The 15,635-nt window shown below is 35.6% G+C and overlaps 1 protein-coding gene across 1 annotated transcript in view; it reads right to left on the reverse strand.

The window, feature by feature from the left end:
• Positions 1-15,635, reverse strand: part of LOC105447200 (dynein heavy chain 3, axonemal-like) — an 87,235-nt gene that overhangs the window by 60,338 nt on the left and 11,262 nt on the right. The window contains exons 14-30 of the mRNA XM_031000301.1: positions 15,387-15,615; positions 14,637-14,789; positions 13,763-13,904; positions 12,640-12,838; positions 11,688-11,796; positions 11,219-11,338; positions 10,506-10,676; positions 8,122-8,259; positions 7,426-7,569; positions 6,600-6,764; positions 6,108-6,242; positions 5,386-5,604; positions 4,883-4,983; positions 3,985-4,099; positions 2,153-2,286; positions 953-967; positions 263-430 (exon numbers count right to left, since the gene is read on the reverse strand). Of these exons, the coding sequence (XP_030856161.1) occupies positions 263-430; positions 953-967; positions 2,153-2,286; positions 3,985-4,099; positions 4,883-4,983; positions 5,386-5,604; positions 6,108-6,242; positions 6,600-6,764; positions 7,426-7,569; positions 8,122-8,259; positions 10,506-10,676; positions 11,219-11,338; positions 11,688-11,796; positions 12,640-12,838; positions 13,763-13,904; positions 14,637-14,789; positions 15,387-15,615 (2,457 nt within the window). The remainder of the gene's footprint in view (positions 1-262; positions 431-952; positions 968-2,152; positions 2,287-3,984; positions 4,100-4,882; positions 4,984-5,385; positions 5,605-6,107; positions 6,243-6,599; positions 6,765-7,425; positions 7,570-8,121; positions 8,260-10,505; positions 10,677-11,218; positions 11,339-11,687; positions 11,797-12,639; positions 12,839-13,762; positions 13,905-14,636; positions 14,790-15,386; positions 15,616-15,635) is intronic.

The raw sequence follows: 15,635 nt of genomic DNA on the forward strand, positions 1-15,635 counted from the left end.
TATTTTTTCATGCTGAGCGACCCAAAACATATTCCCTGGTTCTTAAATTCCTGTTGCACACAATTCAGCCCGTTCAAAACACGCATAAGAAGTCATGCATATTATTTCGCGAGCTCTAAAACTTGCGCTTGCCGATCTTAGCGCGAAATTCGTGAAAAATTAATGTACTCCAAATATTTCTACTTTTACAGTATATATATTTATACTGAAATTAGGAAATAGACAGCTTCTCTATATTTGACCTCACATGACCCACACTTACTTTTCTCTGAATGCTCCATCGACAGAGACCCCGACAGACCAGACGAGTGAGAAGAAGAAGTAGCACATCATCATGTTAGAACGTTCATCAAGGATCTTCTGATCAGAGAGCGAGGCATCAGGATCATCTTCCTCATCTAGATCCTCAATGTCACTTTCAGTCTCCTCCCTAAAGTCAGTGATCGAGTTTATATTAACATATGAACAAATAGTTCAGCTGCAGTGACTACATATGAGTTTAATGAATGAACTTCCATATATTCAGTGAAGACTAAGAAATGGGACTGCATATTTGTATTTAGTCCACCCATTTCATTTTAATTGCAAGAAGTTTATACTTAAGAACGTTTATATATTCAGTGCATACAACGAATGAAACATATAGATATTTATTCTATTCAACCTGTTTCCAATTACTTAGGATTGCATGTCTATATTCATTTTGATGCAGCCTTACAAAAAACTGTACAATATGTTGACGTTAGTAGAGATACTGACTTGCAATTTCAATTTATTTTTTTGAAAATGTATTTATCATTTTCTAGGAAGAACAAATGTGTCAAATTGTATCAATTACTAGAAATACATATTAATCTATTGGCTTACGCCTGACTAGGTCTACTAATCATCCTTTGAAGAAAAAAAAAGAAGACTAGTTTACTTTAGCACATGTATTGTTTAAATATCATACCTCCTCTTGATAGCCCTGTGTTAGCAGCAAGGGGTCACCATCAATATGGGGGTTAAGGCCAAAGGTCAATTGTTATGCAACCAGCACCACAGCAACCATTAAAAAATACAATTTTAAAACAAACAAAAAAACAAAAATCATGACAAAATGGTGAAATTAAACAAATATTGTGGAACAGTTAATGGTCAAGGTGTCATATTAATAACCGTTGGATTTCGGGTGTGAAGGTGATAGTGAATATGCTTGTGTTTAATTGCAAACAACAAAATTACATTATTCCATTTCATTTATAAACTGATGTAAAACAAAATATTAGTCTTGGCAATGTTTATAAAAGGTAGATTTTCCCAATGTTAATGCATCAACTGTACCTCATCTCTTATTTAAAAGCAAAACCTTTAATTTGTCATTATTGTTTATGAGTCAAACATAATGTATTTTCTCTAAAAAAATATGGTGTGTGTAACTTTACTTGTACAAACAGGATTTAAATTTGCAATCTTACATATCCATGCATGTTTTGTTGAAGAAAAAATTTAAAGCCATAAATGTGAATTTAGTGAATATACACAAAATATGAGTTAAATAGCAAACATGAATGTAATCATATCATATAAATTAAAATGGATATTTGGTCTATTCTTTTAAATCCCACATAAGCAGATATCACATAAAGAATATGCAGATGTTTGTAACTGACTATGAAATTATGATTTGCATTTGAACCCAATATTTAATAAGTTCACATACAAAATAATTTTAATTGGCAAAGCTACGCATTAAAAATGTTAGAATTATATTTTCCTTTTCTTTTAACCTGCAGAGCAAAAAGCAAAGCGTTTGTTATATCAGAGATATTAATATCTTATTACATAATAATAATTCCTTCTTTCAATTTTGGTATCAAAGGGAACAAAAAAAAAGATGTAGGCCTACATGGCCAATTTTCCATTTTTTTTTTCCATTACACTTAATTGATAAACTTACACAATTTGTAACAATTTTATTCCACATCGTTGAGGAAAAAGACAAACACAAACAAAATTTGGGTTCACTCAATTAAGTCACAAACAAATAGTGGTTAATCACCAAAACTGCAAAAAAAAGTGTCATTAAAAGGCAAATTGAAGACTTGTAGACTTGCGTGTATGTGTGTGTGGGTGTGTGTGTGTGTAACTGTGATTGTGTTTGTGATCTTACCCAACATCTGTGAGGAGGCATTTGTAGAGCCTGAGCATAGACATAGTCATGTGCATAGGGGACATGGGTACAAGCTGACGACAGGTACGACTAGCATGGAGTAAACACGGTGGTAGCAACCATTCAAACAACATCTGAGTGCAAGAGAGATAGAATATAACCGTCACCAATAAAATCACATCACATCATCTTATGGGGAGGGAAATGCAATCATTGTACGACAGGGCCTCGTCTTATAAAAAGTTGCGATTGATCGGAATTGATCGCAAGTTCTGCAATCAATCACAAGTTTGCAGTCTTCTATCTCTTAGGTACATAGTTGCGATTGATGTCAAAAGCAAATGAGTTGCGATCAATCGTAACTGTTTATTAGATGGGGCCCGGATCTGTATAACTGCTGATCTAAATGTAACTGACATAGGCGTGGTATATCTTATGTGATACATTCACAATATTCTCTACAATGTCCAGTGCTTAGCCAAAGTGCTTGCTAAAGATATTGCGATCAATGTTAGTTACATTCATAATAGAATGCAGGGACTATGTGAGCATACATTCATTTATAAAGAATGGAGAAGATACATGCACCTACTTCATTTAAATTTTTGCTTGAGTGGTTAGATACAGAGACAGCTTTTAAAGAACTTGTTTTGTTTTGTGCAATCAACTACACTGTAGGAAAATTTTGGCTAAATATGGAAGACAAATGATAACAGAAGCTACTGAGTGAGATTATAAACATATCATACATTTATTACATAAGTACTTGTCCATAGTCTGAATGTAGCTCTCAATCAGAATGGTATTGATGTAAGAAGGAGCATTCAAGTTTATAAAGGCCTCTTTGGAAATACATGTATAAGCAAAATGAGCTTTTATGGTATAAATAGCGTTTGATGTATATACAAACACGACCTGCTTTAGAAAAGAGTCAACTCTTTTATATGTAGAACAAAATATATAATATATAATATAACAGATGTAGAACAAATAACTATATTTCATTTAGACTCTTTCAGTTAATCTAATGTTGTTGATTTGGACTGGCTTATAGTGTGGGAGAGGAAACTATTTATGATCAATAATGCCTAAGTCACATTTGCCACCGCGGCTGTGGGGTCTAAAATATCTACCACCATTAGCAATTATAGGGCCGCATCAGCATTCTCACGGTCACATACGCTAGCAGTCACATATGTTAGGGTTAGCTGCATGGCATATTTTGAATTTGTAAAGACAGAAAACCTGCGGCTGTTGTACCTTTGAAGCGTAATGCACGATCGCCTTAGGGCATCCCTGTGGAGGCCGTAGGTTTTTGACAAATACCAAGGCAGAAGCAAGGTAGCCACAAGGCCACCGTAGGGCACCCGTGAAATTTCTGCAGTCGCTGCAATTTTTTTTGGTCCGCAAAAGACAATTGTAATTCATAAGACCCTAGGGCAGCCGCACGCCAAACGCAAGGCCACCGTATGCCCCACATTGGTTGCTGTGGAACTGCTCTACGACATAGCTATGGCGTGTCTAATATTGCTACTGCGAACCTAGAAATGAAAAAGGTTATAACTCGACGCTGTCATCCCGCGGCGACCCCTACGGCCTGTAAAAGATAGGGATACGCCCTAGGGTGACCCTGAGGCCACTGCAGATCCTCTGCGGCCACCACAGGTATCTTTCGATTTGGGGGGCCTACGGCAGCCGTATTCTATTTGTAGAGCAAATGTGACTTAGGCATAGGTGCCAATTAATGACAGAGATAAATTCATCACTACATGAGTTTAAAGACTTTACAAAAAGAAACCTCCTGGTATTATAACAATGATGACATGACTAACCTGCATGGTTTCTTTCTGTTGTTTAGTAATGAAGTCTGGTACTTCATGTTCCATCCATGATGCTACCAATGGCTGCCAACCTAGCTGAGAAGGTTCCATGTAGATCATTCCACATCTAAATCAAATCAAAGAATATTAAACGTTACAAAAAAACAAATGACACTCTGGGATGTTAACCCATTGCCTACTGGAACTGAGTTGTCCCTGTACTATACCCATGGAAAAGCGAGAATTCAGTATTCAACGGCTTAGAGACAGGATGAGTATGGTGTGGTGCAAGGGAGCACTTTCATACAGATTTAAATGAGACTATATAAGAAATATGGTCTATTAATTATCCATTGAAGTTTGACTAAGGCAGCTGTATACTAGGCACGAGGAACAAAACTATGTGCTTCATTCTTCAAATAATTTTCAAGTAGAGGTGTTGTGGTCTATATGATAGGTCAATAGACTGTGGATCACAAGATTCATGATTCAAGTCATGCCACAGGATTAATGTCCATTGGGAAGACATTAATCTTCATTTGCCACTCTCCACTTAGGTGTTGATGGGTACCCAGAATGATGCAAACATTAGTGTGGTTAGATTGGCATGTGTGTACCAGAATATTCCCCAGGGAATGGAACGTGTGTACTATCACATGCAGATTAGCAATTGAATCCAAAGACCGGGGTAATAATAATTACAATGTAAAGCATTTAGAACATAGTATCAAGCACCATACAAATGTGACTATTACCATTGAGAATGTCATCCATTTATATTAACAAAAGTACATTAAAGACAAGAAATATAAAACTACTACATAATACAAGTTTAAGCTTTGATAGAATTAAGTGAATATGTTGACAGTTACTGATCTTGTGTGAGAGATTAGCATGGAGTGTTAATTACCTGCTGACAGTAGCCGGGGAAGCTTGTTCTAGATCCTTTGGTTCAAAGATCATGTTCTGTTTATTGCTCATCTGAATGATCTCACCACTCATCAAACATAGCTGGAAATAAGAGAAAAACACAATTTAAGGTGTGTCGGATCGCATACGCCCAAATTATATGACAGAAAGAGAGTTCATAACTTCATCCTAAATTTAATCAAAAATTCAAAATTTTAGAAATAAAAATTTTCAATATATTTCTACACATACTGTCATAAATTTTATTTGTCACATTTGACAATCATATTGTTTAAGCTTACCTTAACAAAACCATGATCATTTCAAGAGAAGAAAATAACTTGAATAATAAAGTCGATGAAAAGACTTCTTTGAGAAGAAAAAAAGGGAAGATTAACAATTCCATAGACCTTCTCTATTAAAGCAGGATATGTGTTATACTTCATTTCTTTAAAAAAACTTCAGAATTTGGGAAGGCTCCTAAATACACAAAATATACACTACCTTTTTGTTATCATCGAGTACGGTGTTCATGTTCTCGATCCAGACAGCATCTACAGGTCCATCAAATATACACCATTTCCTACTGTCCGATGTACTAGAAGCATGTTCTCTGAATGTATTAGCCAATACACCATCAGACCATTCATGTGAGACAGGGTCAAATCGGCCGTACAGCTGACCCATCGTGATGGCCTTGGGGTTGATGATACGATACTCAACCTGTCATTTAAACAAAGGGAAGTAACGTGTAACCACTGTACTTTGTATATAATATCTATAGATAGTTTGTGTGATGAAGCTGAAAAGTCAGACCTTGAATGATTCAAACTATGTTTGTGACAGAAGAAATATAATTATTTTATTTTATTTTGAAGTTCTATGTATTGTCATAGCTCTCATCTTACCTAACTCTTCACTACATTATGGATTAAAACTGTACATTGCCATATTGTTTAAGGTATAAGATACACATACACTTGACGAGTGACAAAAAGTTGGCTGTGGCAGTCTATGATTTGTTCCTTTATTTGATTGTAACTGGTAAAGAGTTAATAACCTACATTCATACAAGACTGAGTCTGCATTATAACGCCTTGCTAGATGATTACATTAATGAAATTAGTGTAACTTTCTTATAAAAAACATTTGCTTTGAAAACAGGCACTTGAACCCCTGACACGTACATCCATATAATTCATCCATAGAACCATGATATATCTTACCCTGTGTTCATCCATGAGTTTGGCTTTCTCCAGATCACCAAGAGCATCTGAGAGAACCTTGAAGGCACTGGTCTTACCTCCGATGGTATCACCTACTATCATCAGACCATGACGTACCAGAATCATCTCATAAATCTGACGTAGAGAGGAAAAAGTTGAAAGAGGCATATGATTAAGGATAAAACACAAAGCCCTTCGGAGAGGACAAACATTTGATTAAAGATAAAACACAGTCCCTCGTAGAGGACTTAAAGCCGTTGGTCCCCTGGTTGCTTACTTACAAGCAAACACATGCTTTCTTGAGCAGTCAGGTAAAATAAACTAACAAACAAACAAAAAAGCTGTCATATATTTAACATTACTTAAGAAGGGAGAGAAACCCAACCTGAAGTTTACTGTTTTAACATAAAAGAAAGCTCCCTGGACAGTGAAGTGTCAAATAACAAGAGGTTGTGCACCTGATATTGTGTCACTCTGTCCAATGCTACATACCTGGATGATTTTCTCAATGAACCACGGCACCGCTTGTAGTTTTCGTTTGGCAATGTTTGTCTTGAGAGCCTCTTCAAGGACACCATAGTCTGGCCGAGGAAGCTCGACGCCAGGGAAGAGATCCGAGATGATGCCTTCAAACAGCGGGATGTCGTGAGACAGAAACTGGTAGCAATAGAGGAAGAGGGTTAGAAATACTATATCAGTCTACTTCTGTACATTGCAACGTAATAATAGTTAGAATTTGTAGGAATGATAGCTCAGTGGTAGAGCAGTGGTCTTGTAACCATGAGGTCCCGGGTTCAAAACCAAGTCAATGTGATTGTGCCATTTGGTAATTAAGGCATTAATACCCATTACCAAGTCCCTTGGTGAGGACTTATAGAGCCTGATTGCTTACATGCAAGCATATACATGCTTTCTTAGCAGTTAGGTAAAACAATAATCAACCATCAATTTAATCAATCATCACCCATAATGGACACATGATTATGATCACAACAAACATATCTAGATCATGGATTTGACAACGTTTTCTCTACTCACATCAGGGCTTTCTTTTTCGGTGCCAACACATACAGCTAATCCTCAATTACTTATTTCTGTTATATGTTGCTATGTATTGAGATTTTCGATGATGTGTATATTGTTTATATTGTTCAAGTAGTTTGTATCTTCATATATGTTGGATTTGTTTACAGGGCCCCCTGGAAACAGTATTTTGATTACTGACAGGGCTACCCTTTTTAAATAAAAACAAATAAATAGATAAATAAATAAATAAATAAATCCTATATACATGTTTACAAAATCCACCATACATTACCTTTGGTAGGTTGACATCTTTGATTGATCTCAGAACGAGAATATCTTCAGCCGTGTCAGGAAACTTGAGCTTGAGGTTACCTGCTGCAGTCAGGACAGACTTCACTGCTCTCATACCATAGTCATAGTGATGCTGGGATGATAGCTGTGTATAAAACAATAAATAAATTGTGGAAGGCATGTGTAGAATAGAATGTGTAATTTAGTGGTTCTTATACTCAATGTTTTACTATTGTTTCATTTGTGACATCTTCTGAAATTTGGTTTTTATCTCCTATCATTTGTATTTGCATGTTTACATAAAACTTTGATTGAATTGCTTTAAATTTCAATGAAATGAAACTTTCTCTAGTAACAAATAATTCATGGTCTATAACCTACATTATCAAATTCTTTGTTACCACCCTTGACCAAACACTTTACTCTAAAACACTTTACTCTAACCTAAAACGTACCCTAAAACGAACCCTAAAACCTAATTGAAATGCTTACCCTATGTCTTTGACAGAATAAAGCATGGGGCAATCGTCACAGGAACAAATGTCAATGCACCACTCCAGAATGACATCAAATCTTTATATTAATTTTTGAACAGACCAGTGTCCATTGAATATCTACTGAAGATACTTAGTGATCTACAAAGAATTAATCAACATAAGTTAACATATAAGGTTTTTTAAAATGGTTCATATTGTACCTGTTCTGAGCAGAGTTTGTAGGTAGCCACAATCTTTGTAGAGAGAGACCTAGCATCCACGAACCCCATGGAGTAGAGACTGATCTCAGCAATCAACGCATAGTCAGGTACCATCATGGCTACGGTGCGGAATAGAACCTAAAGAAGAGTTGTGGAAAGTGTTAAAGTTAAATTATGACAATAATAATATTAATCATTTGAAATTTTAATGTTGGTTTTTGTACAAGCAGGAACAATCTCAAAACCAACTCCATTTCAATTATTTATACGTCCTTAAAATAGCAAAACTAAATGAGTAAAAGAAAGATTCAAATCATGCATCCTTAGTCCTTCCAGTAATTGTATGACTCTATCCTTACCAGAATCATAAAATTTTAAAAAATAAAATCAGAATTCTTAATGTTATTCTGTTCCTGATCATTTTCAAAATAATTACAATGCAAAATATATTTGGTTTATGGAAAAATATCAAAAGAGGTCGAGTCATGTTACATCGGCCTCACATGGAATCTAATCTTGTTCATCAAGTAACTTAGGGTGCGTTCAATCGAATTTTCGAAGCTAGAATCACAAACATGAATCACAAATCAAAACGCCATTAAAAACAACAAGGTCACTGCGGTTAGCGTTCAAGCGATTTTTTATCAACGCTGATTCTAGCTCATTTCGAGCCCAGCCACTGCGGATCACACTTTCAGTTTGACCCAGGAAGTAAAGGTCAACTTCGGCGCGCGCTTTTTGGAATTGTTTACGGCCGACTGTCGACTGCTGTTTTGAGCATAGATCGCAATAATAAAACAAAGAATGAGAAGGTGATGGAAGGAAGAAACAAAAAATAACATAAGGAAAGACAGAAAGAGAAAGTGATAGAGTTATTAAAACAAAGAATAACATAAGAGAATGTGATATAAGGAAGAAACAAGAATGACATAAGGAAAGGCAGAAAGAGAAAGTGATAGAATGCTTAAAACAAAGAATTACATAAGAGAAGGTGATAGAAGGAAAAAACAAAGAATAACATAAGAATAAAAGGAAGAAACAAAGAATAACATAATGAAAGACAGAAAGAGAAATTGATAGAATGATTGAAACAAAGAATAACATAAGAGAAAGTGACAGAATTATAACAACAAAGAATAACATAAGAGAAGGTGATAGAAGGAAAAAACAAAGAATAACATAAGAATAAAAGGAAGAAACAAAGAATAACATAATGAAAGACAGAAAGAGAAAGTGATAGAATGATTGAAACAAGGAATAACATAAGAGAAAGTGACAGAATTATAACAACAAAGAATAACATAAGAGAAGGTGATAGAAGGAAAAAACAAAGAATAACATAAGAATAAAAGGAAGAAACAAAGAATAACATAATGAAAGACAAAAAGAGAATGTGATACAAGGAAGAAACAAAGAACAACATAAGGAAAGACAGAAATAGAAAGTGATAGAATGATAAAAACAAAGAATAACATAAGAGAAGTGAGTGAAGGGAAAACCAAAGATTAACATAAGAATAGAAAGAAGAAACAAAGAATAACAAACGAGAAAGTGATAGAATTATAAAAACAAAGAATTACATAAGAAAGGCTGAGAGAAGGAAAAGAACAAAGATTAACATAAAAATAGAAGGAAGAAACAAAGAATAACAAAAGAAAAGTGATAGAAATATAAAAATAAAGAATAACATAAGAGAAGGTGATAGAAGAAAAAAACAAAGAATAACATAAGAATAGAAGGAAGAAACAAAGAATAACATAAGGAAAGACAGAAAGAGAAAAAGATAGAAGGAAAACAAGGTATAACATAACGGAACAGGCCACGATAAAGAGCATGGTATAGTAAACGCAAATTGCATGAAAAGCAGGCGCGCGGTTTTTGCCCAAACCGGAACAGGCTCCGTCATACAATCATGATTGAAAACTCCGTCCGTTCAATCGAATTTTAGCGACCGTGATTCTGCAGAATCATGATTCAAAACGCATCTTTTTCAGCGTTTCATGTTTGTGTTTTCAAAGACGTTTATTTTTACGACCGACGAAAAAATCGCTTGAACGCATTGCGTTTTAAACTAAACGTCTTTAGAAACCGTGATTCTAGGGTGAAAAAGTGTCGATTAAACGCACCCTTAGAGGTGTTGTGGTCTAGTGGATAAGTCTCCGGACTGTGAATCACAAAATACGGGGTTCAAATCCCGCTGTGGTACTAATGTCCTCTGGCAAGACATAAATCTACCTTTGACACACTAAATAGCTACTTTACTATATTTTATCGTTTATCATTGTATTTTGTTTGTTATAGCGCTTAGAAACTTGGGTGGTAAGCGCTTTATAAGCAACGTGTTTATTATTATTATTATTATTATTATTATTATTATTGCTTACTTTGAGGTTATCAGGTAGTTCAGCTCGGCCTGCATAGCCAGGATTCATGGTGATAAACATAGTACACGATGGATCCAAAGAGATCTCTGTGCCTTCAAATACAAAGGTTGTTTGCTGCTCTGCTACAGCTCTCTGAATGCTCTGGATCTGCTGGGCTACCACGGACAGCACCTAGTACAAGAATATAGAATATAAATTTTGTTACACTAGTAGAAATGAAAGGTAACCATGTAACCTTCATTTGGGATAGGCCTACGTATATTGCTTTGGGGGAATGCTTCCAAAAGAGCCAAACCTTGAAGTTCAGTAGAGCATAAAAGTATCATATCATCCAAAGAAATAGATGGTTAGCTCATGTCTCAGTAAACATCTTTAAACAGAAAGTACACAATACAAATCATTACAATAATACAATAAAAAGTTTATTTTATCAATGCTTTTACAGTAAAACATTGGAGAATGTACCCCCCGGACAATAATCTATCCTAAGCATATGTGTTGTGCAGGACACATTATTGTGTTTTCTGGGACAAACAATAAAATAATACACAATTTCTAGTGTCTTGTGTGAGAGAAATTCATTTAGGGTATGCAAGATTTAAATTCTTCCAATGGAATAATAATATTGATAATATTTACGTATAAAAGGTATTTTTGTTTACACAGATGTATATTTTATTGATGAAGGTACGTACATGTACTGTATATCTTACCTCTAGCTCTATTCTGTTGAATTCATCAAAGCAAGCCCACGCTCCTGACTGGGCTAAACCCTTGAAGAACTTTCCCATGGCCTTGTAATCCAAACCGTCAGAACAGTTGAACACTACACACTGTGAAATCAAAAAGAATATTAGCTGTTAGCAAGATGAAAATAAAAGTATATCTCTTCTTTAGTCTCCTACTTGTTATAAAAGAATCTTGAATGATGAAACATAAATGCACTTTTCAAGACAAAAATCATATTGGTTGAAGTAAAATATCAAGAATAGTGAAACTTCTTAATCATTATCATAAGAGGGTTATGATACCTTATATATATATATATATATATATATATATTACCTCTATACTGTTTACTTTGCTCAAACACTTCTGAAGAATACTATGTTGGTTATGTTAGAGTTATTTTGTTTTCATTTCATTTAGGGGAACCTTTGTTTCTATTTTCCATAAACTTACTTGTTTAGCTACAGCTTTAGCCAGATCTTTGCAGGTCTCTGTCTTACCGGTACCTGCCGGTCCTTCAGGGGCTCCACCAAGGTTGAGCAGTAAGGCTCCCATCAATGTTCTAAAACAAGAGATAATAATAACAACTCTTTGATATGGCCCCTATGCAATTACGATTGATTTTCATCCTGTCACTGGTGATAATACTTTTCAGGCCTCTGCACCACGACTGTGGAATGACATGCCACGATCTGTTCACCCGTCTCCTGCAAAGAAGACTCTCAAAACTCTCCTATTCAATGATTATCGTAAACTTTTGCACCTTGTAAGTTAATTTGTTTGAAGTCTGTAAAGCGCTGTTAAACTGTTTTATATGTGTAACAGTACTATATAAATGATTTGTTATTATAATAGGAAATCTTTATGATGGAAAGGCATTATCCCCTGATCCATTTGACCTGACATCTTAGTACTACATAAGGAAAAAGAACTGTATCTTACTACAAAACTTGTCTACTTCAAATATAGGCACAATGAGTTGCAATCAACTTCCAGACTGTTTAAACTCATACCATACTAAACAGGTTAAGTGATTAAAAACCAGATCAACCAATGCAAGCAGATTCTGATTGGGAAAAGCACCTGAAACAAAGCATTATCTAATAAAAGAATGAATGTATGAATGTATTCATTTACAAATGAAGCAGAGTTGCATACGATATGCCTTGGGTGTAACCAGATTACTCCTCAGGGAGTGGAGAGGGTGCACATTGTGCATGAATGAATCTGATGATTGGGGTTATAGTATCTATAATGCGCTTAGAGATGGTAATTTGTATTTAGTGCACATGTATAAACCCAGATTATTATTATTACTGACTTTGAATAAAGTAGTTTAAGCTTCCTTTTAATCCGATACATCTTTATCAAAAGTTGCAGAATGATAGAGCTAGGATATTCTTACCTGTAGCACCTATCAGTGAGTGGAGTAATAACCAGCCTTCCTGTGTTTCCTAGATACTCGTAACCATAGGGAACGGTCGTGGTGATCATCCTCACCATCACGTTACCCTCCTCAAAGTAATACCTTAACTGACTAATCCATTGGAAGTTGAGAACATCTTCTATCTTCTCATTGTAGAGATTGGACACCACATCACGAGCTAGACAAACAAGGAAGGGGGTTATGGCATTACTCAAAAGTTTCAGTCTCCCTCATCCACATCTGTATACCCATTTCCCTTTAGTGGGAGATATATCACATTATTATCTATATAAGGCTTCCAAGTAGTTCAATAAATCGGTGTACTCAATATCTTTAGTGAAGTACCTGGATGACTGACCAATATTGTTTTTGTATTGCTCAGTCATCCGGGAACTTCAACTATCCATATTGATATCACACACACACACACAAATATTTACCGAGGTAATTCATATTATCTTATTTTGCTAGTCAGCCTGATATAGATGATAATAATCATATTATATGGCTTTGTTTTCGTGTGATACAAGAATATATTGCTCTCGCTATGGCAATATTAGACTCGTCTCCGACTCATTCAATATTGTCATAGCCTGAGCAATATATTCTTGTATCACACTCACATGGCCCAGGACAATGTATTTGCCAAAGCAGGGCATCACATACAGACATAAAACATACAGTTGTACAGATATGATACACAGTTCAATGAGATAATATATATGAGATAATCAACACTTCAGAATGATTAATTAAGTGAAAATAACTTAAAATAGAAGTCTTGTTTTTATCATATGAGAATGATGTGGTAAACGTAGAGTATATTGATGACTAAGGGTAGTAGACTAGAGTTGGTGAGAGAGGGGAAGAGAGAGAGATGGAGATAGAAGATGATAAAGATAGAATGAGAGAGAGAGAGATAGAGAGAGATAGAGATAGAGAGGTATAGAGAGAGAGAGAGAGAGAGAGAGAGAGAGAGGTGTCAGCTCCAAAATAACCAAAGTCAATGCAGGTACAAAGTCACATGCACAATGGGATTTGGACATTCAAATCAGATTCTGTTTTATAATGAATCCTACTTTAGGTGAAGTACTCTACTCACCATGAACATCAACAACAGTAAGTGCGCCCAGAGTGATACGTGCCATCTTGGTCAGCTTCCCTCTCACAAGCTCAACGATCTCTTCAATCTGACGATTGCACGTTGCCAGGTATTTCTTTAGACCATCCTTCTCCAAAATAGCCTGTAAAACATGTTATACATAATTCATTTTCCAAATTGTTTATCGACTTGCTGTATGTCTTGTACAAAATTTTGTCATTAACACGTTTAGCCATAAGTACCTTAGAACCATTCACTGCAACAAAAAATGTCTTCAAATTTGGTTAAAGCATATACTATTAGAATGGATCATTATATAATACATGTGTAAATTTACACTCCCATCTGTTTTTAATAGTGAAGATCATAATCCCTAAATTTTGACAAATTCAGAAACTTTACTTTTTATGGATCTATGTACAGGTGTAGGTTTGATCTCAGACATGCCACTAATGCCCTTTGGCATGGCATTAATCTACATTTGCCAATCCATACCTAGGAGAGAATAGGGAATGGGTAGGATGACGAAAGCTTCTGTGTTAGTAATTGCCATATGCCCTCACGGTAACCATATGGTAGGAATACTCCCCAGGGAGTGGTGCACATTGTGTGAACGATACGATGAGGGTAGTAATATCTGTTAAGCTCTTAGAGATGGTATTTTGTATTAAGCACTATATAAATCCAGATTATCATTATTATCATTATTCTGGGGGGCATTTCACAAAGCCTTTTTTCAATGACAAGTAACAAAAATCAGTGACAAATCTGCTGATAACCAATCAGAAGCAAGGATTTCAGTAGCTATAACACAAATTGTCATTTGTCACTGATGACAAGTTTGTGAAACGTCCCCCTGCCCTGGCCCACATACCTTGGTGACTTCAGCTGTCCAGTAGATGGAGCTAGCCGAGATGACGATCTGACCAGGCCAGTTCAGGACCCAAGACTTCCTAGGAGTCTTAGGATAGGCTACCACTGCCTTGGCATTGACATCCCTCAAACTCTTCTTCATCAGGTCCTCCACCTATAGAACACATCAAAATCAGGGCTTCAGAATAAATATTGTACAAAAAAAAATAAAACCCATATACCAATATTTACAATGTATAAATCATTAAGGTTGTTTATATTGGGCTAATAAAATATTTCCCGGCACAGATGAATGAATAGAAAGACCATTTTTCATGTTTTTGATAAATACTGGAGACGCCAAAGATATTATACAGTCCATAATCTACAATATTACGTTAATTATGAGTATACTATTTCAAGTGAGAACTTTGGACACACCTGGTCAAAACTATTCTGTAGCTATCAACTTTTTCATACGACTCCTGATGAAACATTAACTCTACTCTTCGCAGCTATCCGATGAACAAAAACTAGATTTTGACAGAATAGAAGCTTGGACAAAAAAACAGAATGAAATAGCTGGAATCAGCTTGGACAAAAACAGATTTTGGCCTGTATGACCCACATCTCTCCCAGACCATGAACATTGGCCGTTATGATATGAGAACAAAGCTCTACACTCTCATTTTCAGCTGATAACAATGGTTTATTTGTCATGAATTAATAGATTGGATACATTTAAATAAAAGATCTGTAACATGAATCTAACCTGTATGAGCCACATCTCCACTAGACCATGTGCATCGGCTGGTATGATACGAGAACAAAGCTCTACGCTCTCATTCTCAGCTGATTCCATAGCGATGATCTCTTTCTCCGGAGTGAAGGTAAGCTGAGCGATGCCTTCAAAGCATTTCTTGAGGTGAGGTTGTACCCTGAGAGGATCTTTAGTCTCTGATAGAATCTCCAGCAGCTCATCATTGGACAGGAAGAAGAACCTGTTTTGATAAAGCATTGC

The sequence above is a fragment of the Strongylocentrotus purpuratus genome, unplaced genomic scaffold, assembly GCF_000002235.5.
Source record: "Strongylocentrotus purpuratus isolate Spur 01 unplaced genomic scaffold, Spur_5.0 spur5_scaffold_6, whole genome shotgun sequence".
NCBI lineage: Eukaryota > Metazoa > Echinodermata > Echinoidea > Camarodonta > Strongylocentrotidae > Strongylocentrotus > Strongylocentrotus purpuratus.